General features: G+C 40.0%; 1 protein-coding gene and 1 pseudogene across 1 annotated transcript; both read right to left on the bottom strand.

The window, feature by feature from the left end:
* Positions 1-2,178: 2,178 nt before the first annotated feature.
* Positions 2,179-3,312, bottom strand: LOC100660524 (olfactory receptor 11H7-like; annotated as a pseudogene).
* Positions 3,313-9,784: 6,472 nt separating this feature from the next.
* On the bottom strand, positions 9,785-10,733 carry LOC100660817 (olfactory receptor 11H6). The gene has a single exon (XM_010601004.3). It carries the CDS (start codon positions 10,691-10,693, stop codon positions 9,785-9,787), a length of 909 nt encoding a protein of 302 aa, XP_010599306.2. The 5' UTR covers positions 10,694-10,733.
* Between the last annotated feature and the right edge of the window lie 13,690 nt (positions 10,734-24,423).

The following is a 24,423-nucleotide window of genomic DNA, read 5'->3' as shown; positions in this document are numbered from 1 at the left end:
TAGTACGAAGCATGTACTTTTGTAATCAGATACATTTCATAATGTGGGTTTGAAAACAGATAAGATTCTTAAGTATTTAAAATATCTAAACAATCACTTAATGATTTTTCTACTAAAATATATTAATTCTGGTGAGGACTAATTCAAGAACTAGCTCATTCATCCAATTGTACAAATGATTCTTTCTCTTGCGCCTACCATGAGTCAGGCATCATGCTAGATCCTTGGGATAAAAAGATACCAGTCCTGTCCTCAAAGGGCTCGCAGTCTAGGGAAAGAGACACATAGCCTCACCTCAAAGAGTCTATAGCACAATGATTGGCATATGAACTTAGTGTATTCTGATGCACCATGGAGAGACACAAGTCCAGCCTGGAGTGCTAGGAAGGTTTTTTGGTGGAAGTGATTTCTGAGTTGAATTTTAATGAAAGAATAGGTGTTTGACAGAAGCTACATATTTGACATTTAAAAGTTGCAGTAGTGGGATACATTTAAGTTATTCAGTTCTATACAAAATATTTCCTGTCCTTCTTTCAACTAATAAGTTCCAGTGAATGACTGAATCATTAGGACTGAATTTAGGCAAAACAGTGATGGATAGTTCAAGCTTGTCTTTAGTGCCTTCTTAACCATGTTTTCTGATTTATTTTCCCACTCTTTTTAGGTCTTTTTGTCACCCTGAAGGGCAGTGCTCTCCTGTTTGCCCAAGGAATGCCAAGGAGGCAACACTGGATCCCCTAGGTGAGGGTTTTCTTCCTCTCTTAAGCTACATGAATGTTTAAATATTCTCATCTGTAACTATATTATTGGATGATTTGGCCTTACCTGTTGCTGTCAAGATGATTCCAACTCATAACGACCCCATAGGACAGAGTAGAACTGCCCCAGAGAGTTTCCAAGGAGTGTCTGGTGGATTCAAACTGCTGATCTTTTGGTTAGCAACCATAGCACTTAACCACTATACCACCAGATTTGGGCTTGGTAGGGTGAAAATTGACAGGAATTTTATTTTTACTGATCATGTCTACTTCAAACATTTTCTGAGATCCTATTTGTTTCTACTTCTGAGTAATATCTTGGGCAGATATGACAGCTTTTCTGATGACTCTTAGTATTAATATATGTTCTTCTTATCCATATATTGGAAGGTCCAAATCAAAATTTTAATTTTTATCAAAACTAAAACTTATTCCCGCATACAGGGTCTGACTTAGGGTTGATTTCCTTCTTTCCACCTACCCTTCCACTCCCCCTCTCTCACGTTGCTAGGCGGCTGCTGGTTATTTAGGTTTGGGGTGAGGGAGAAGTAAGGCCTGGAAAGTTCTTCTCTGACTGTGATATCTCTGTTCAGGCACTTTTGGCTTCTAGCTGTGGCAAAAGTCTGAATGTTTTTGCTCACAGAGTGGTTTTTTTTGGTGGTGAGGGACAGCCTCAAATGCAATTCCCTGATATGGACAACGCTGCCCTGGCTGGGTACTTATGACTTCTTTCTCATCCCTGGATTCTGGTGACCCAGACTCTCTTTTGGCATTACCTTACTTTGACAGATGGTACTTCTGGGTAGGATCCCTTTCAGGATGGCCCAAATTGCTTACCTTCCGTGAGGTCGACCTAGGCCAAATGTGGGTAGTCTATATTTGTCCTATTACTGATGGAGTTCAGTTTGCTCCCATTATAGCCCATCTCTCTCTGCTCTGCTCTCAGAGCCAGCTCCTCAACAGCATTTATACCTTTTTTTTTTCCAGATAGAATCCAGGGAGAGTCTTGGTGTCCCTCAAACTTCAGGGAACAAGGTCAAGCTCTCTGAATGGTTTTCTTGATGTACCCCTCACTTTGCTTAGGGGGATCACATAGCACAGTAACGAGGATATTCTTACTAATGGCCTCCATCACACTTCCAGTCTCCATTTGTGCACTGTTGATGAGGATGATGAGCTGAGTTCTGAGCGGCCGATTCATAATCTCTTAGTATATCCAGCATTGATATGCGGAGATTCTGCAAAAAATACAAGAGGCGTATTGTTACATGGCTTTTAACAAAAAGTGATAGAAAACCACGTAAGAAAATAATTTGATTGATTTCTCTTTCCAACGTTGTATGGACTTAAAGAAAAATCAAAACCTTCCTGGATAACTATTAAGATTTTAAAGTTGTTTTTATGATGTGTTGGGGGGCTAATCTTTTCTCTCCATGGAAATACATATCTAAAACTAAAAGGGAATCAACATATGACCAATACACAATGAGTCTGGCTTTGTACGAAAGATCTGTGATGGTTATGAATAAAGCAAAGTCAGCTTGAATTAGAGAAAGAGGATTATTCTCTCACTTATAGTAATAAATTCATTGGGTTGTACAAAGCCTATTCCTGAGTTTTGGGTAATTTTAATCCCACAAAGGACATGACAGAGGGCATATTTCATGTCCTCGTTGCGTAGGCTGTAGATGACAGGGTTTAAGATTGGTGTCACTACAGAGTATATCAGTGTGATGATCTTCTGCATAGCAATTGAATTGCCAGATGTGGGAGTCACATACATCACCACTATGGTTCCATAGAACAGAGATACCACCACTAAGTGGGATCCACAGGTAGAGAAGACTTTTCACTGACCACCTGAAGAAGGGACTTGCAGCACAGCTACGAGTGCCAGGGAATAGGACCCAAGGATGTAGAAAATGGTGAGAATGATAATAAGAGAGCTCACAGAGTGGAATACATGCTCTATGATGGGTTTAGGGGCACAGGACAGGACCATCAGTGGGTCCACATTACACAGGAAGTGATCAACGGTGTTGGCACTACAAAAAGGTAGCTGGGAAATGAAGAAATGGGAATTAAATGTCCAAGGAAACTGATGAGCCAACAAAGAGACACTAGAATGCCGCAGAGCCTCTGGGTCATGATGGAGGGATAGTGCAGTGGGCGGCAGAAAACCAGGTACCGATCATAAGCCATTACACAGAGGAAGAAGCATTCCGTTGTGCCCAGGGAAAAGAAGAAGTAGAACTGAGTGAAGCAGCCAGAGAAGGAAATGGTCTTGATTTTGGAAAGAAAATTGACCCACATGTTGGGAACTGTGCAGGTCACAGACCAGATCGCTGGGAAGGAGAAGTTGACCAGGAGCATGTACATAGGGGTATGGAGTCGTGGGTCCCATCTCACTGCACAAATGATGGCCATATTCCCAGTCAGAGTCAAGATGTAGGCCAACAGAATCATCGAGAATGATCTGCATTTTCCAGGGACCAGGAAAGCCCAGCGGAACAAAGTGTGTTACAGTAGATATCCCTGATTTGTTCATGGTCCCCAGACTGTGGACAGAAGACAGATAGATAGTGACAATTGACTTTGTTTGCTGCTGAGGCAGCCTGGAGCTTTTCTTGGGACAGAGAGTTTGATTCATGCAGGCAAACATACAGATATTCTAAAAAGAGTCTTGAATGAATCCTTCCATGTTATGAATGAATCTTTTGGCCCAGATTCTTTGTAAATATACACTTCCAGGCTACTTGAACTTTCTGTGGCAGTGGACAAAGTCAGTTAAATTTCGTCTTCTTCTGATATTAGGAAACCTTGAACTAGAGGGAACATGGTTTGTCTTTTACCTAATTTTTTTCCAGTGAAAGCTGTTTATACACAGCAATTAGTGCTATTGACATCAATATGTGATGACATGCATACCATCATTGAATTTTCTAATCAATTTGAATGACTTGTGCTTTTACATTATTTTAGATTCTTTCTTTCTTGGAGCTGCATTTCCATTAGAAGAATTTATTTTCAATCCAATACTTTTGAGTGATACCAGAAAAAATATCATAAGGTCATTCAAATGATAAAATACTTTAGGTATATAAAGACATTTAAGTTGGACTCCAGCTCATTTGGCTTTTAATCCTTTGTTTTTAGTAATAAAAAAGTCGCTATTACCACTTCTGAAAGGCTGATTGTTAATTTCTCATCCTTCATAGACATTTAAAATATATGTCATTAAAGATAAATATAACCTATGGAATGTATTGAAAGGAAATTACAATCACTAAAGAGATTCTTTTCTAAAGCTTTTCTTACTATGGCTGCCACAAGTTTTGCTTCAAATTCACAGTTTGGAAGATTTTATTTTAGTCCATTTAGAAAACAGCCCCTAAACCAACTGAATACAAGAGAATCAAAGATATTGTTTCAAAGAAATATTATTCACCCACGTTACACAATTCCCCATTGCTCCCTTTAGAACACCATTACCAAAGGAGGTTTCTTTTTAAGAACAACATGTAACTCAGAGAAAAGAGCGTGCAATAGCTTTAATGTATTAGAATCTCCAGAAAAATTTGACAAGATAACTTTAACTTTTTGATTGCTAAGAGGAAAATTTACCTTAAAAATATTTTTCATATAAGTGGTGTATTTTGTGACTAGGTTGATTTAGTTTCCTGTATTGAACAAAGGGTGAAGGTATATAAATAAGAGTACTCACTGAAATAATTAAATTGAAAAAAAAAAACAAACCCTTCTATTCAATGCAGTTATATGAAACCAGAGAAGTATATTATGCAGCTGTTGCAGGCTCACTAAATTCATAAGGCATAAAGTTTAGTAACCTCTGAGCCTATGTGTCTAGAAGAAACCATAACCTTTGTATTGGGTTGGTTATGTCAAACCAGCTTGTAGCCTAATGGACAAGAAACCAAGAAGAGAAAGGAACTGAAAGATATACATACATATACATACATACACACATACATATACATACTCACACACACACACACACACACACACACATGTTGTTGTTAGATGCCATCGAGTTGGTTCTGACTCGTAATGACCCTATATACAATAGAACAAAGCACTCCTTGTCCTGAGCCATTCTCACAGTGATTGCTTTTCTCAAGCCCATTGTTGTAACCACTGTGTCAATCCATCTTGCTGAGGGTCTTTGTATATAAAATATACAAATCCTAATCTAAAATGCTTTTTTAAACTAGGATTTTTGTGAACAGCTAAATTAGCCTCCATTGATGATCATTGTGGTGAAGCATCTTGAAAAATGGTTCCCCACCATAGGAGTTCTATCTCCGAAAAACCAACGGCAGTTGAGGCGATTCCCACTCAGTGGCAGAGTAGAACTGCCCCATAGAGTTTCCAAGGAGTGCTTGGTGGATTCGAACTGCCGACCTTTTGTTTAGCAGCCATAGCACTCAACCACTACGTCACCAGGTGTTTCCAGGAGCTCTATATGTTCTTCATTTTTCTCAGCAAGAAACACAACTCAACAAGTTTGAGAAAGCAGTGATGCAGAGAACAACCATTATCCCTGGAACAGAGCAGCATCAGCAATGACTCTGAACTCAGAGTCACAGACTTTGACCCAACATGCAGAAGGCTGAACTCCACGTGTTTGAGCCAGAGATCGCTCTAGTTGACATACAAACAAAGAAACAAGCAAAGAAACATAAACAACCTTCCAGAAACTGCTAGTCAGCCACAGGGAAAGCATGATAAATGAATTTCACAGACAATTTCAAACGTAACGGTAGGAAGTAGTTCCCAATATATTCACCTTTAAACTCTATGGGAAATCTTACTCCTTATGCTGCCCGATTTGATATAACTATTAAAAAATTTTTTTTCTATCACCTCATCTGAAGGTGCAGATGAGTAATGGACCAAGAGGGGAAAGCTGGTGAGAGGAAATAAACAAACAAAAAACTTCCAGTTTTCTCTCGGTTTTTAGTCTCAGTCGATAGAGTTAGCTCCATGCTATTTTGCTCAAATATCTAGAAGAGTCAGATCATTTCTGGTCATCCGGGGATGACTTTGGCTCCCTTTTTAGTGCACTCATTTTGGTGAGTGTGAATTCCCCGTTGATCTAAGTACTTCGTGGTTTTTTTTTTTAAATTTTGTTATTGAGCGGAAGAGAAACTGATAGCCTTTGGTATTTGAAACCTTGAGCATACTGAGTGAACAAATGTACAGGTGGATAGGCCCAATGTGGTGTATCATAGCAGCAATGCCCATCAGAGGAGATGTCCCATGCATACCATGAAGCTTTCCTAGGTCAGCCTGAAGAGAGTCTGTAGGGAGGTCACAAAGTTTCTCTTCTCCCCTGGCTCTAGTGTGGAAACCCTAGAGAGAGCCCCATGCTTGGCTTGTTTCTCTTCCCTTGCTCAATGAGATTCTTGTGGTCTATTTCCCACAGGGCTGTGTTGAAACTGAGCTCTAGTCTTATTTTATGGCTTATATTAGCCACTGTTGAGAATCCTCAAGTCTCTTGTAACTTTTCATGTTTTCCCTAAGGATTTTCTTATTTCTTGCCTTAGGGTTTCCTTCATTTATTTGATAAATTGATCCCTAGGGATTATTAAAAATAATGTGCAATTTTAACTCTAGGGAGACCCCGTAGTCTCCTTAAGCATCCCTCCTTGTGCTTCTCAAACAGGGTATGTGATTTTGTGCCATGAGATACACAAATCCTTCAGTTAAATGTTTTCCTGAAGGGCCAATTTTATTTAGAGAAAATAATTTTATATTATACAAAATACATGTATACTGTGGAATAAACCCATTGCTGTCAATTCCACTCTGACTCATAGCAACCCTATAGGACATAGTAGAACTGTTCCATAGGGTTTCCAAGGCTGCAATCTTTACAGGAGAAGACTGCTATAGCTGTCTCCCATGGAGTGGCTGGTGGGTTCAAACCACCGACTTTTGGTTAGCAGCCAACTGCATAACCACTGTGAGTAGGAAGTAAAATTTGTAATGATCTTTAAAATAAAACTTTGGATTTCAAATAATTATTGTTCCCACATGCCCTGTGTTCTCTGACCACTGTTGTTAAGCATGCATTGGTGGAAAGGTTGAGAAATACGATGCTGGAGCATTTCTTCACCTGGCACCCAGAAAGTTCTTCCTCCTCACACACCTCATTTCAGCCCCAGTATGGCCACAACTAAAACCCTGGGCATTCTCTCATTTTAAGCAGGTTGGCCTCTCAGCTGAAGGTCTTCTTGTTCAGTATGGGGTTTGGGCACAAACATGGAAATCTTGGCATTGTTTTCTGTGCACACTTTTCTGTCTGAGGCTTTGCCCTACAGCCTTCTGAGAGACACACATTGCTGTGTGGAGAACATGGAAACTGCTGCATACAAATAAAATATGCTTAGGTTATTGTCTTCTATATATATTCTGAGTGATAGTAGAGTCGTCATAGTCAGTTTGGGGAGGATGAGTTCTACTTATTTCCTGGCACATCTAGGAGAGAACCATCCGTGAAGGAGGCCTGAAGGGCTGCGGGGTGGCCTCATGTCTTCTGTGGTTGCCGTCTGATGGATTTGCTTCTAGTTTCAGCAAGTTTTCATCATCAGGCAAACTTTAAAAACTCCTCCTACCAAAGTTAATTTACCACTTGTTTCTGTGCTGTGACTGTGGAATATCATTAAGTAGGCAGAAAATGACTGTCACATCTGGGAACTTAGGGGTAATCTCAGTTTGTGTGTAGTCTTTAGTCAGTGACAACATGAAGGAATTAGAACAGGTGGGGTTCAGGAATTAGGAAAGCTGATGAACATTTTATGCCATTATATTAATTATAAAACATTGTTTTAATCTCCAAGATATATGGTATACAGAACTCAGTCTGAGCTCGTATACTCAAAGATTCTCATAAGTACCTTCAATCCGTATGGAGTGGATCAACATCACAATTATTATCACAGGTTATCATCAAAGGAAATTTCAAAGTGATTGCTGCTCTAATGTTGTGTTAATCTAAGAGTTTAGCAGAATTTTGCTACACGTATCACATTAAGAATTAAGCTCCTTTTGAAGAACTAGCATGAGCCAAGCAACCAGGAGACTATTATAGAGATGGAAGGTATGGATTATTCCCTTTGCACAGTTCACCATCCAAGGTGTATCGACATAAAACAATTAGGAAGCAATGTAAGATTGAATCTAGTAGAATTGACTGCTAGATTTTGTGGTGTTCTTCTCAGTGCTGAACACCCTACCCTGAAAACTGCTTTAGAGTCCCCTTTCCCACAGACACACTCTAGTATGACTTATAGAGTTTTCTCTTGGAGGTGGATAAGGTCATCTAAAAAGGTTCCAATCTAGTTAGGACCCAATTAAGTGTATGTGAAGAATAAATTAATGTTTATCTATATGACTGTACTTTGCATGAATAAGTTGTAGGATTAGAAATCAAATTGAGGAATTTAGATATACATTTGGCTAGTCTTGATGATAGAGTCAGTATCCTAGATATTTATTAACTTACATATAGGTATTTGGTTTGTGTCTATTGTGTACATTGCCCTGACTTGGGCATTGAGGGGCAAAGCAAAAGATATCTAGTTTTTAGACTTGCTCATAAAAGAACAGGTAAGCGTCCCTACAAAATAGTATGCAATTAAATGGCCAAATTGCAGATAAAGATACTTTTTGGGGAAGGGAGAGTTCAAGGAGACATCAGGTATTATCTCATGGAAGAGAAAGGGTTGATTAAGATTTACTTCAGTAGATAGAAACCCTAGCGGTGTAGTGGTTAAGTGCTATGGCTGCTAACCAAGAGGTCAGCAGTTCGAATCCACCAGTGCTCCTTGGAAAACTCTATGGATCAGTTCTACTCTGTCCTATAGGGTCGCTACGAGTTAGACCGATTCAATGCCAGTGGGTTTGGTTTTTCTGGTTTTCAGTCGATAGACAGGGGCAAGTCTCATGGTCAGGGGAAGCACTATGATTAAAACACCCAAACCCCAAACAAACCTGCTGCCATCAAGTCACTTCTGACTCATAGCAACCCTATAGGGCAGAGTAGAACTGTCCCATAGGGTTTCCCAGGAGCAGCTGGTGGATTCAAACTACGACCTTTTGGTTAGCAGCCAAGCTCTTAACCACTATGCCACCAGGGCTCAGTTGGGAATAAATGTGTTTAAAAGAAGTAAGAAGGCTGATCATCGTGAAGTGCAGGGTCATACAGTGGATAAGTGGGAAAGAAGACTGGACCTAGCAGTCTATTGGAAAGACTTTGAATGGCAAATGAAGAGTTTGTACTTCATTCATAATTGATAGAGATATGAAGCACACTCTGTTTTTGGTGTGAAAGAGAACCTCAATCAATGAAAGATGTCCACTGCTTTTTTTTTTTTTTTTGAGGCTGCTTGGCCCATTGTCTTTAAGAGTATTTATTTTCTGAAGTTAGAAGACTCCTCCCTCTCTTGAAAGCCTTCAGAAACACATGCAATCAATTCCTTCTGCCAGTCAAGATTAAAACCAGCAAAGACACATATAAAGTACAGCAAAAAGTACATATAACATACATATAACAACCGTGCATAATTACTCAGTGAGCTATGCATATTTAAAATGTTTTACTGAATATACCATCAGTGAACTGAACTTGAACTGCCAAAATCCAAACCAAACCCACTGCCATTGAGTTGATTCTGATGCATAGCGACTCTATAGGACAGAGTAGAACAACCCTATAGGGTTTCCAAGGCTGTAAATCTTTAGAGAAGCAGACTGCTACATCTTTCTCCACGGAGTGGTTGGTTGGTTCTAACTGCTGAGCTTTCAGTTAGCAGCCAAGTCCTTTCATCACTGTACCTCCAGGGTCCACTGAACTGTTAAGGAACAGTGAAAGAGAATTCTCTCTCTTAAGTATGAGCCAGAACATGATGTACTGATGCCATTCTCTATTGTTATTGTAAATAACACAGGCCAGAAGTGACAAACTCAGTTTTCCTTCCAAAGGTGTCTCAATTTTGGCTAATTCATAATCTCAGGACTTTCTTTAGGGCATCTTTCATGTCTTTGTTTCTTAGACTATAGATAAGGGGGTTTAGTAGTGGAGTCACTGCTGAGTACACTAAAGTGACGAACTTTTGCATCCCTGCTGGGTTCCCTGATGTTGGACTCACATACATAACCATAAGACTTCCATAGAACAGACACACAACCATCAGGTGGGATGTGCATGTGGAGAAAGCTTTAGTTCGACCAGCTCCAGAGGGAACATGAAGAACAGCTCTGAGCACCAGGGTGTAAGATCCCAAAATGGAGAGGAAGGGCCCGAAGATGATGATTGAGTTGAAGGTGTAACAGATAAGCTCAGTAGAAGGTGCAGGGACACAGGCCAGTGCCAACAATGGGCCTGGGTCACACACAATGTGGTCAATGATATTGGGTCCACAGAAGGGAAGTTGGGAGATAAGGACAATGGGGACTGGATAGCAGAGGAATCCACTCACCCAGCAAACACAGACCAGGATCACACAGAACTTTCCAGTCATGATGGAGGGGTAGCGCAGTGGGTGGCAGATGGCCAGGTACCGATCATAGGCCATAACTGATAAGAAGAAACACTCAGTTGTACCCAACGAAAAAAAGAAGTAGAATTGGAGGAAGCAGCCAGAGAAAGAGATGGTCTTAGTCTCAGAGAGGATGTTGACCAGCATGTTTGGGACAGTGGAGGAAACATACCAGATCTCTAGGAAGGCAAAGTTCCCCAAGAGGATGTACATGGGTATGTGGAGCCTCCTGTCCCATTTCACTGCACAGGCAATAGCACCATTCCCCAGTAGGGTCAGGAGATAGACCACCAGGATTAACGTGAACAGGAAGTTCTTTGTCTTCCTTTGACCAGGGAAACCCAGGAGGACAAACTCAGTCACGACATGCATCGTTCTGTTCTGGGCTCTCGAAGGTGTTCGAGAAACAAAAGAGACCAAGGAGTGAGTAATAATGAGCATTAGTTGGATAAGCTAACAATTGGTTGAAAATGTACTAAGCATTTTCACATATTATCTCATTTGGTCTTCCTCATGGCCCCTTGAGCTATAGGGAAGTGTTTTATTGTCTTCTTCTTCTTCTTTTTTTTTTTTTTTTGTTTTTTACAGATAAGAAAACTGAAGCTCAGAGAGATTTAAGGAATTTACTTGAATATGCAAAGCCAATAATTCCTAGATACACTGGCCTATTTGGAGGTTGGTTTGGAATAAACACCAGTTCATTTAAAATGTTCCTGCAACCCGAAGTCTCAGTTTCAACTTTAACGGTAGAATCAGGGCCCCTTGGATAGCCTACATATAAGTATAAATTCTGGATGCACTCCTTCATTTTGAAGCAAAATTGAGTATAAATCTGAAACAAAAATATGTGTTAAGTTGCCTTCTTACTCAGAGTTTCATATGCAGACATGCAATATAAGCAGGTGAGAATGGAGCTAGGTGGTAACCTTGAGCTCCCTTGCCTTCACTGCTCCTAGTGATGTGCTGCAAAACTCTTAGGGTTCTGTAAAGCAGTCCCCAAATCACCGATCTTGTTCCCTCTAGATCACATCTCTCAGGTGGCATCTGGATTTGCTGAACATTTCAACCCATTTCCCACTTAAGGAGCCCTGGTTCTCTCAAAGCACTTCCTTATATTGCACAAACTCTGTCTCCCTTATTACTTCTACACACTGATGCTGGGCCTCCTCTTTGCAGCTACACAAAATAAGTCTAATTCCTCATCCATGGGGGTAGGGGGATTAAATTACTGAAGACAGCTGTTTTTTTCCTTTTACATCATTTCTTTCGCCACCATTTCCCCTGGCTTGTTGTCCCCAGCATCTGTACTATTCCACAACCCCACAGTCACAGCTGGGCACCTGAGGCACCTTGGTGTTTTGCTGCTGGTAAGTCAATTTTGCTAGTATATACAGCCACGTGCCTTCATTTTGGCCAGGAATAAAGCCCTAAAGACAACAATTTATGTTGCTTCATAATCTTGCTTTTACCTAAATTCAGTCATGAATAGAGGGATCTCCTTAAGATGTGCAGAGACCAAAAAGATCTTTCTGATGATGGCTGAATCAGGAGTTGAGACAAAGGCATAAATCTGGATATTTTGCTAGCAAAGTTCTTGAAATTATTGGTCCCAGTTGATTTCTGTGTCCTAAACTTTGCCAGCTAAAACTCAGAATGTTTTACTAGGTAAGTCAGCACCCATATTTTAAGTTCAGCCATACACTGACTTTAAAACTAGAATAAATGACCATATTATTTATTTAGGTCATTGTTAAGATACTCACCGATAACCATCCTTATGCCATTTGTACCATCTGCAGAGAGCAAGGGACCTGCTTCTTAGCACTTGATAAAAGCTGGAGCAAACCCAGAAGGATAAATGTCTTATGGCCAAGGTTATTTCGGATATTTGCATTAACATTTGTATTTAGAACGATGAAAAATATTATCTTTAATAAACGTGATTTTTGTGAAAATGTAAATTCTGTCTGAGAGATTTCATTCACTGGGCTGTAATCGTCATGACCTGTGCACCAAAATTTCTAGCAGAGAGATAATTTCCAATATACTTCCTACAACTATGCTTATATTTGTCAGACCACATGCTGTCATTTTTGGCTGGGAACATAGGTACTGGGCTTCTGATAATAAAAAAAAAAAATTGAATGCCAAATGTAGATTTCAGAATTTCCTCCATTTACCTATTAATTCAGACATTTAACAAATGCTTTTGTCACTGTTAGGCTCCTAGCGGTGTGCTAAGTTCTTGGGCACAATGATGAACATAAAAAATAAAATGTCTTCCCCTTTGGAACTTATGATTTGTGGAAAAAATCAGTGCTGCCACCTGCATCTGTACAGTTGTGTGTCCACGTGAATGGGGCTTCCTGGAGCAGTGTGTTTCATGCATGCCCCACAGTATGCTGCGGACCTGGAAAACAATATTTACTCCAGTTAGAAGCAATTTAGATAAACATATGTAGTGAGGGTGGCATGATAACAAGCTTTACTTGGCATAACAGGGGTGCAATGTCACTATATTCACAGTTTCTTAGTGGAGGGCTGTCTGGAGCAGAGCACAGACCAGACACTTCTAATGGCATGATCAAGAGGCATTTATTACTCACAGGATAAACAGGGCAGGGATGAGTAGAACAGCACACATCATCACCAGGCTATGGTCTCTGAAGTTAGGCTCTCATCTACAGGGTTAGATCGTATCCATGCGTGCCCCAGTTCACGTCTTGGGAAGATAACTCCTAAGTTCCTCTCCCTCAGGATTAAATACTAATCAGATGGACATGTCTATGTGCCAAATAACATGTAGAGAGAATAATTAGGGTAAGGGGAAACAAAAGAGGGGGTAATAAAAGGTAAAAGGTGAAAAAAAAAATAGCGGAAGACCCTGTGTGGGCAATGGACATCATTTATTGCCCCTGTTCAGAGTGGGCTAGATTTACTGGTGCCAGAGAATAGTCCTTCCTCCTTTACTGCACTAAGAGAGTTTAACAGAGTTCTGGGTTTCTTCGGGGGGCAACAATCTCCCCCTAAAGGACATATGTTACTTTACGTTCATTAGTAGCTATTATGTCCATTAGCAGATAGGGAGATGGTAAGGGGGCAATTATAATTTAGCACACCTGTGCATCCAAACATGGACATTTTGGACTTTTTGAGACAATACGCAGAAATATGATACACAAATTAACTTACCTTAGTCACAGGCCTGGCAGATTTTGGCATTAAGAACAGAAATATCATCCCAACTCATGGTCCCTGGACTGGAACCAGATCTTGTAAGTCTTGACTCCCAGCTCGTGATTTGACTTCATAACATCTGAGATTTTGTCGACATGATTTGTGCTGCAGTGAAATCTCAGTTATCTATGGAATACACGGCCAGAGAAAGATGGATCAGGTGGATAAATGAACTTCACAGATAATTCGAAATCTTACTGGGTATGTTTCTACTTCCTCTAGCTCCAAAGTACGTCTATTGATAGCTTAAAGGGAAAAGTAAATTTGCTTCATTTATCTTTCTATTCACCCAAAGTGTTCGTACAAATGGGCAGCTGCAGAGAAGGGGAGGAACACAGAGCCTGGGCAATCCATCCTGAATGAACTAGAAAGGGAACCAAACCTTCCCTGATAACCAACCATTTGCTGAGAATTTAAGCCATTTGACCAGCAAAGAGCATTCACTTCTTAAGTTATTAGTGAAAAGCTTCTTCTTCCTTTAATATTTATGTATTATGATAAATTTAAAGGACCAGAGAGTCTGCTGGGCTACTTCTCTCTCAGTTTCCCCTTGCCACTTGACAACAACTTGAAAAATATAAGAATGACCTGCTTTAATTGCTCTTGATGAAGGATAATCCATTAATGAAAACTACATTGCACCAATATTAAAAACAAGGCCCTACCAGATTCTCTGGGTGGTACAAAGAGTTAATGCACTTGGATGCTGGTTGAAAGGTTGGAGGAACAAGACCACCCAGAGGCACCTTGAAAGAAAGGCCTGGTCATTTTTTTCTGAAAAATCAGCCAATGAAAACCCTATGGAGTACAGTTCTACTCTGACACACATGGGGTCACCATGAGTTGGATTGACTCCATGGCAATTGGTCTGGTTACCAGGTTCAGACTACATTCTAATGGAAGGAAATTTAGTGGCCAAAAAATAATACCCAAGACATCTGAGCAGCATTTTCCCTAAGTGAGCTGCATGGTGGGCACACTGTGGTACCTTGTGAGGCTTAAATGTGGCTATATCACTGTGAGCACTCTTCAGGAGTGTCTTGGGAGAAGAGAACTGTAGGATCCTATAAGGAACAAAGGAATGAAGACTCAGTGGATTTACAGAAGGACGAGCATGCTCTTAGGCTCTGACAGCAGTGGCGCACAGGAGCGGTGATACACTGATGCGTGACCTTCCTTACGTACCTGGTGGCGTTTCTGGTTCCAAGAGGAAGTTGTGAGAGAAACTCCAGCCACAAGACTCTCCTTATTAACATGACCTAAAAACTGAGTCAGGAACGGAAAACATTATTTGTGGCTCCAGAGACTTGTTTCCTTACAATGTAAAGAGCCTTTAGTACTCTGAACAAAATGAAATTTATTTTTCAGGTCAAATCTCTCCTGCAAGGACCCATAGTTCCCCAGTGTGCTCCTTGGGAGGTATCACTCCCTGTGCTTGCCTCTAATCTGATCTATATTTGTGTAAATTTGCCCCAGGGGCTGGACTAGCGATACACAGAGGTCAGGATAATTATCCAGAGAGGCCAGGGAAACTTCCTTAGTGGGGACACCATCTTCTAAGGATTGAATCTACAGGGAGAAGGGGCAAGGTGGAGAGAGTGGGAGGGGGAGAGTTGGGGTGGGAGGTGGAGAGTTGGGGTGGAGGTGGGGAGTCGTGGTTGATGGGAGAGGAAAGATTATAGTGTGAGTGTGTGTTTGATCTCTCAAAAATAGACTTATTTCAGTCTTGGTAACTAACCAGTAAGCAATTACATTAAAAAAATCTTTGTCTATACATAATTTAATTTGTTACATTCAATATAAAATATCTCCTTTGTCAATTTTAAATGCAGTTTGAAAGCATTTGTTTGAAAAAAGATAGACTTCTATAAATGCAAATTTGAAGGGGTGTTGGTTGACGTGACATAATATTACTGAAAATGGAAGTTTGGCACTGTGAATGGCTCAGAGGTGGGAAGTATGAATTCTTTCAGTGATATCAGTTGAAGGAGGACAAAAAAACACGAGGCAGAGAACCTGACGACGTAAGAGAAAGATGAATTCAAATATAGCAAGAGCTCAAGTACAGACCATGTCTAAGTTTAGAAGTGAGGATGAGAAAGCGTAAGTTTTCTCAAAATGTAGTCTCTGCACCAGCACCAGCAGTATTAGCATCAGTTGACAACTTGTTAGAAATGCACATTTTCAGGCCCCATCCTGACGTACTGATCAGAAACTCTGAGTGTGGGGCCCAGCAATCTGTGTTCACAAGCTTTCCAGTGTTTGTGGTGCACACCAAAGTTTGACAACCATTGTGATAGAAGATAGAGCATTGGAGTCAGTAGGGTCAGGAATCAATTGAGGGTATCTTGTCAAAGGAATAAGAATGATATTTGTAGGGATAATAGGCACTTGGAGCTGAGGTACACGTGATGGTGAGTGTGGGGCTAAGATCTAGGTCTGGAAAAGCAGGGTTGGATTTAATCAACAGGAGAGGCTTTTGAAAGAGGCCTAGGATAGGCAAGAAAATGGTGAAAAAGATTATTCAGACATTTTATGAGTGTGGGTGCCCTGGGATAAAGAGGAACACTGGGTGAGAGCAGGGTTGAATCTAAAGAGAAGGTGGGGTAATGGAAAGAAAACTGGGACACAGGTAATTTGAGTTCTAATCTGAGCATTTTTACTTATTAAATGTAACAGCGTGGTGAGCTCCAGTTTCTTCAAGTATGAAATACATACTCACTTTTCCTGCATGCCCCATAGGGCAGATATGGGATATGGGTGTGAAATGAAATAATGAATATAAATGTTTTATCAATTATTATGTAATAATAATTATTATTATGTAATAATAATTGATTACATGTAGTTCAAGAGTTTCAAGGATTGATTTCCAAATTCCCATTTTCTCTCTCAAGACTGTCATGGAAACATCATTCCTAAACTAGAATTTCCTTCCCTAGGGCTTGGAGAAATTTCCATTCCTCTGGGGCAACTAAGCTCCCTAGCTTTTCCCCCTCCCCAAAAATATATTCTCAAGGGCAGGTAAAATATATAAATTCCTTTAAGAAGAAACACCTTTTTTTATTTGACATCTAGAAATAAGAATTTAAAAAATATAAATACCCAAGAGAGTAGACACATCGTCATGAAAGACTTCTAGGAAAACTTACAAATGATGATAGAAAGTTCTTTCTGAATTTGTAATAGAGAAGGAACCAGGAACTAGAGGGTAGGGTGGGGAAACAAGAATAGAATGAGGGACAAAAACTAACTCAAAATGGATCAAAGACCTAAATATAAAACCTAAAATGATAAAGTTCATGGGAGAAAAAATAGGGACAATGCTAGGGGCCCTAGTTCATGGCATATATACAATACAAACCATAACAATGCACAAACACTAGAAGAAAAACAAGATAACCTGAAGCTCCTAAAAATTAAACACTTATCTTCATCAAAAGACTTCACCAAAAGAGTAAAAAAAGAACAAACAGACTGGGAAAAAATATTTGGCTACAACACGTTCAACAAGAGTCTAATCTTAAACTCTATAGAATACTTCAATACCTCAATAAAAAACCACAAATAATCCAATTAAAAAACAGGCAAAGGATATGAACAGATACTTCACCAAAGATGGCATTCAAGAGACTCACAGATACATGAGGAAACGTTCATGAACATTAGCCATTAAAAAAAAAAAACCCTTTGCCATCAAGTCCATTCGGACTCATAGTAACCCTCTAGGACACACTAGACCTGCCCCATGGAGTTTCCAAGGAGTGCCTGGTGGGCTCGATCTGATGACCTTTTTGTTAGCAGAGGTAGTTCTTAACCACTATGTCATTAGCCATTAGATAATGCAAATCAAAACAGCAATCAGCTACCATCTCACCGTGACATAACTGGCACTAATCAAAAAAACAAAAACAAAATCAACCCCAAAATAAGAAATGTTGGAGGGGTTTCAGGGAGACTGGAACTCTTATGTACTGCTGGTGGGAAAGTAAAAGGTACAATCACTATGGAAAATGATATGGCACCTCCTTAAAAGTTGGAAATAGAAATACCACATAATCCAGTAATCCCACTCCTAGGAATATATCCTAGAGAAATAAGAGCTATCAAAAGAATAGACATATGCACACTTATGTCCAATGCAGCATTTTTCACAATAGCAAAAGAATGAAAACAATCCAAGTGCTGATCAACAGATGAATGGATAAACAAATTATGGTGCATACGCATAATGGGATACTGCACATAAGTAAACAACAGTGAATCATCGAAACATCTAAAACATGGATGAATCTGAAGGATATTACGCTGAGTGAAAGAAATCAATCACGAAAGGACAAATATTGCATGAGACCACTATCATAAAACTCCAACAAATGTTTTACACGTAGTAAAAAACAATCTCTCAGGTTTATGAGGGAGAGGAAGGGCGGAGAGGAGAAACACAATTAACACAAGTGTTAATTCTGGTGAAGGGTAAGACAGTACAGTACACATAATAGGGGAAGTCAGCACCACTTGGCCAAGGGAACGTCATAGAAGCTTCCTAGACAATCCAAACAACTTGAAGGACCTAGTTACTGGGGCCAAGGTCTGGGGATCATGCTCAATTGATATAATATAGTTCATAAAGAAAATGTTCTACATCCAACTTTTGTGAGTAGCAACTGGAGTTTTGAAGCTTGCCCATGGCTGTCTAAAATACATCTATTTGTTCCACCATGTTGAGAGCAAAAGAGAATGAAGAAAACCAAAGACACAAGGGAAATATTAGTCCAAAGGACTCAGGGACCACATGAAACATAACCTCCACCAGCCTAAGCCCAGAGGAACTGGATGGTGCCTGTCTACCACCACCAACCACTATGATAGAGATCACATTGGAGGGTCCCAGACAGCACAGGAGAAAAATGTAGAGCAAAATTCAAACACACACACACACACACACACACACACACACAAAAGGACCAGACTTACTGGCCTGGCAGAGACTGGAGAAACCCCCAAGAACGTGGCCCTCAGACACCCTGCTAACTCAGAACGGAAGCCACTCCCAAAGTCCACCTTTCAGTCAAAGATTGGACAGGCCTATAAAACAACACAGGTGAGGAGCGTGCTTCTTGGTTTAATCAAGTACGGGAGACTAAATGGGCAACACCTGCCCAAAAGCAGGTACGAAGGCAGGAAGGGATAGGAAAACTGGATGAATGGTGTGGAAAGGGAAAGAGGGAGAGTGCTGACACATTGTGGGGATTGCAACCAATGTCACAAAACAATTTGTGCCCAAATTTTTGAATGAGAAACGAATTTGTGCTGTAAACTTTCACCTAAAATGCAATAAAATTTTTAAAAACTTCTAAAACATTACTTTAGAAACATCTGTGAAAGAGGAAAACAAGTCTACATTGTATAAACCAAATCCAAACTAGTTACCCCAGAGTCGATTCTGACTAATGGCCATCCCATGTGTCTCATTTTAGAACTGTGCTCTGCTCCACAGGGTTTTCAAGGGCTGATTTTTTCTGAAGTAGATGTGTCTTCCAACCTGACTTTGGGTGGATTCGAAATGCCTTTTTTTGTGTGTGTGTGTGCTTTAGGTGAAAGTCCACAGAGCAAATTAGTTTCTCATTCAACAATTCCTACACAAATTGTTTTGTGACATTGATTGCAACTCCCGTGATATGTCAGCACTTCCCCCACCCCCATCTTTTCCGGTTTCCATCCATCCATTTTTCCTGTCCTTCCCGCCTTCTCATCTTTGCTTTTGGGCAAGTATTGCCCATTTGGTCTTGTGTACACGATTAAAATAAGAAGCCCTTTCCTTACATGTGTTATTGTTTATTTTATAAAACTATACCATCTGGCTTCAGCTCTGATTTAAAAGGGTGTCTGGGGTCTATAGTCTTAAGAGTTCCTCTAGTCTCTGTCAAACCAGTGAGTCTCGGCTTTCTTTTTTTTTTGGTGAATTTGAATTCTGTTCTACATTTTTCTCCAGCTCTGTTTGGGACCCTGTATTGTGATTCTTGTCAGAGCAGTCCATGGTTGTAGTTGTGCACAGTCTAGTTGTTCTGCGTTCAGGGAGGTGAGGCTGTGGTTCATGTGGCCCATTAGTCTTTTGGACTAATATTTCCTTTATGTCTTTGGTTTTCTTCATGCTCCCTTGCTCTGGATGGGATGGGACCAAGAGATGTGTCTTAGATGGCCACTTGCAAGCTTTTAAGACCCCAGATGCTACTCACAAATGTTGAATGTAGAATATTTCCTTTATGAACTATGTTATGCCTATTGAGCTAGATATCCCCAGAGACCATGGTCCCCAGCCCTCAGCCCCAGTAACTCAGTCCCTCATGGTGTTTGCTTGTGCCTAGGAAGTTTCTATGGCTTTGCCTTGGTCAAATTGTATTGATTTCCCATATATTGTATACTCTTTTCCTTTATCAGGGTTTACACTTGTCTACTATCTAGTTCTTGGATCATGTTCAACCATTTCAGGAGGTAGCATATGATCAGGAACCAACGGTACTGACGGAAGAAGTCCAAGCTGAACTGAAGGCATTGGCAAAAAACAAGGCTTTAAGAATTGACAGAATACCAATTGAGTAGTTTCAGCAAATGAATGTAGTGTTGGAAGTGCTTATTTGTCTATGCCAACAAATTTGGAAAACAATTACCTGGCCAACCAAATGGAAGAGATCCACATTTATGCCTGTTCCCAAGAAAGGTATCCAACCAAATGTGAAAATTATCAAACAATATCATTAATATTACACGGAAGCAAAATTTTGCTGAACATCATTCAAAAGCTGCTGTAGCAGTATATCAACAGGGAACTGCCAGAAATTCAGGCTGGGTTCAGAAGAGTATGTGGAACCAGGAATATCAATGCTGGTGTCAGATGGATCCTGGTTGAAAGCAGAGAATACCAGAAGGATGTTTACCTGTGTTTTACTGATTACACAAAGTCATTTAACTGGGTGGATCGTAACAAATTGTGAAGACTGGGAATTCCAGAACACTTAACAGAGCTCATGAGGAATCTGTACATAGATCAAGACACAGTTGTTTAGACAGAACAAGATAATACTGTGTGGTTTAAAGTCAGGAAAGGTGTGCATCGGGTTGTATCCTTTCACCACACCTATTGAACCTGTATGCTGAGCAAATAATACGAGAAGCTGGACTATATGAAGAAGGATGCGGCATCAGAATTGAAGGAAGACTCATTAACAACCTGAGTTATGCAGATGACACAACTTTGCTTGCTGAAAGTGAAGAGGACTTGAGGCACTTACTGATGAAAATCAAAGGCCGTAGCCTTCAGTAGGTATTACACCTCAACATAAAGAAAACAAAAACCCTCAGAACTGGACCAATAACATCATGATAAGTGGAGAAAAGATTGAGGTTGTGAAGGATTTCATTTTACTTGGATCCACAACCAACGCCCATGGAAGCAGCAGTCAAGACTCAAAAGACCTATTGCACTGGGTAAATCCACTGCAAAGTACCTCTTTAAAATGTAGAAAAGCAAAGATGTCACCTTGAAGACTAAGGTGTGCTTGACCCAAGCCATGGTATTTTCAAAAGCATTCTATGCATGTGAAATCTGAACAATGAATAAGGAAGACTGAAGAAGAATTGACGCCTTTGAGTTGTGGTGTTGGAGAAGAATATTGAATATACCATGGACTCCCAAAGAACAAACAAATTTGTCATAGAAGAAGTACAACTAAAATACTCCTTGGAAGCAAGCATGGTGAGACAGTGTCTTACATACTTTGGACATGTTGTCAGGAGGGATCAGTCCCTGGAGAAGGACACTATTCTTGGTAAAGTAGAGAGTCAGCGGAAAAGAGGAAGACCCCCAACAAGATGGATTGACACAGTGGCTGCAACAATGGCCTCAAGCATAACAAAGATTGTGAGCATGGCGCAGGGCTGGGCAGTGTGGTACATAGGGTTGCTGTGAGTTGGAACTGACTGGGAGGCACCCAACAACAACTATCTAGTTAGTTATTTTCCATCCCCAACCCTCCCCTTCCTCTTAACCATCAAAGATTGTTTTTTTTCTGTGTGTAAACCTTTCCTGAGGTTTTATGATAGTGGTCTCATACACTATTTGTCCTTCCTTGATTGACTTATTTCACTGAGCATAGTACTCTCCAGATTTGTCCATGTTGTGAGATATTTCACGGATTCATTGTTGTTTATCATTATATAGTGTTCTGTTTTATATATGTATTATCATTTGTTTATCCGTTCATCTATTGATGGGCGTTAAGTTGTTTCCATCATTTTGCTATTGTGAATCATGATGCAACGAACATGGGTATGCATATGCCTATTTGCATGATGGCTCTTATATTCTCTAGGATATATTCCTAGGAATGGGATTGCTGGATTGTATGGTATTTCTATTTCTAGTCTTTTAAGGAAGCACCATACCATTTTCCACAGCAGTTGACCTCCAAACAAGTGTGTTAACCATTTGTACAACAAAGCGACTCCCTACATGGTACAATGGGGGGGGGGGGGAGCGGAAGGGTAAAAGTGATTTAGAGTAAAATAATCTGAATTTTCTACTTATTGACTATTATAAAATACATGTATTTTAAAAAGAAAAGAATAGAATGAGGGAGAGATGCTGGATATACTAAAGAAAACATTTCCAAAGTATCACAATTTTGCTGAGTGGGCTCTCTCCCCCTCTTTTGTCATTATCTATGCAGGACATAGATATGCAAGACATGTAGAATCACAGGGTAGAACTTCTTCACTTACTGTATTGCTATTTAAATGCTATTCAAACTACTGTTCTAACACAGAGTTTTTTTTTTTTTTTTGGAAAAAAGCAAAATCAACTGTATTATAAATTTATATCTCACTTTTACATTTAAGGTGATGCTTTAGCCTAAGCTACTCTGCCTGGCTTCACCCTCCATTAGCTGACAGTTTCTTGAAAAGCAGGCATAGTGTTCAGGAAAAATTACTCAACTTCTAGGTCAGAGTCCTGGATCCCTGGGTGGTGCAAGCAGTTTGTGATTGGCTACTATGGAGCAGTGGTTAAGAACTCAGCTGCTAACCAAAAGGTTGGCAGTTGCAATCCACCAACCACTCCCTGAAAACCCTATAGGGCAGTTCTGCTCTGGCTATGAGTTGGAATCAACTCGACAGCAATGGGTTTGGGCTTTTGTTTTTATACTAACCTAAAGTTTGGTGGTTCACAGCCACTACCAGAACCATGGAGGAAAGGTCTGATGACCTGCTTACCTATAGATTGCAGCTAAGAGAACCCTATGGAGGATTTCTACTGTGTAATGCATGGAGTCGCCATCAGTTGGATCAACTCAACAGCAACAAGTTACCAGTTAGAGTTATCCAGGATGTTTCAACAGTACAATTCATCATAATCAGAAACCTCTATGTATGTGGATCACATGATGTAAAAAAAAAAGAGGAAAATCATGAAGGAGAGGATCTTCGATCAAATGTATTGCTTAGGTATTAAGGAGTAGAATGTGAGCCATATATACATGAAAGCTTTGTTCATACCAATTTTCCTTTTGTAGTCCTTCATAATAACCCCATTTCATGGCGCAGTTTTAGTTGACTCAAACTAGAATGATTCAAATTGTAAAATTATTACATCATGTTCATTATCAATGAAAGTTGCTATTTTATCTAATCTTGCTAGCAGGACATTAGGACTTAGTCATTTTTACAGTAGAAATAATAGTATAATGGGGTCCTTAAGATCCTACATGGGTTTCATCTCAGGTTCAATCTCACATAACCTCCAACCTGCAGTCTACTATCAACAATACATCCAAGGAGTTGAACATTTGTAATGTTAATATGATTATGTTACTCTGTTGCTCAAAACTTACCAAAGGCTTCTCATCTCATGCAGAAATAAAAGTTCTTAAAATGACTTATAATGTCCTGAACGATTTGCCTCCCTGGTCACTCTCTGACTTGATCTCCATTGGTCTTTCCCTTATTCTCTCTACTGTGAAACCATCTTCCTTGGTGTTACTTGAACACACTCCTGCCTCAGAATTTTGTAGAGAACTTACTTTCCTGCATGCAGGAAATACTCTTTCCTCAGCTGTCTACATGGCTCCCTCCCTCACCTCCTTCAAGTTTTTGCTTAAATCTTGACTTCTCAGGGTGGCCTTTCCTGACCACCCTATTTAAAATTTCAACCTTCTCTCCTATGCTCCCTATCCTCTTTCCCCTTTCTCCATAGCACTTACCTCTCTCTCTGACATGCTATATATTTTACTTATTTACTGTTTTTCTTTCCCCAACTAGAATGTAAACTCCATGTGGGTAGTAGTTTTTGGCCATTTTGGTTGTAGTGTCTCTCTAGTGCTTAGAAGAGTGTCTGGACATAGTAGTTGCCCAGTAGTATTTGTTGCCCAGTGAAAGAATGACTACTACTTTATCTAATGTCAAAACATTTACTACTTATTTAAGCATGAAACTTTCAGTTTGTCCGTAGTCTGGGAGACTCTCAACCATCAAGAACCAAGGAAATTAGAAAGTTGTTCTGTTATGAAATCCTTTAGTTCTGTAGTCATTAGGCATTAAAATTTATTCCGTATTCACTTTGTAAAATATTAGACTATATTCAGAAATGCCTTGAGTACACCAATGATGATCCACCTGGGATAACAGCTCTCTGACCTTCTACACCCAACCCCTCCGGTAGTCAAACCTAAAACATTGAGAAATACCACAGATGTAATGACCTTATATCTACCAGGATTACCCATGTTGAAAATATAGTTGTTACAATTAAGTTAATTATAATATAGTTCTTCCTGGTTAGCTGAAGAATAAATCGACGAAGGGCCCCACTG

Source organism: Loxodonta africana, chromosome 10 (genome assembly GCF_030014295.1).
Source record: "Loxodonta africana isolate mLoxAfr1 chromosome 10, mLoxAfr1.hap2, whole genome shotgun sequence".
NCBI lineage: Eukaryota > Metazoa > Chordata > Mammalia > Proboscidea > Elephantidae > Loxodonta > Loxodonta africana.
Note: the sequence above shows the minus strand (reverse complement) of the source record. Positions and strands in the feature narration are given on the sequence as shown.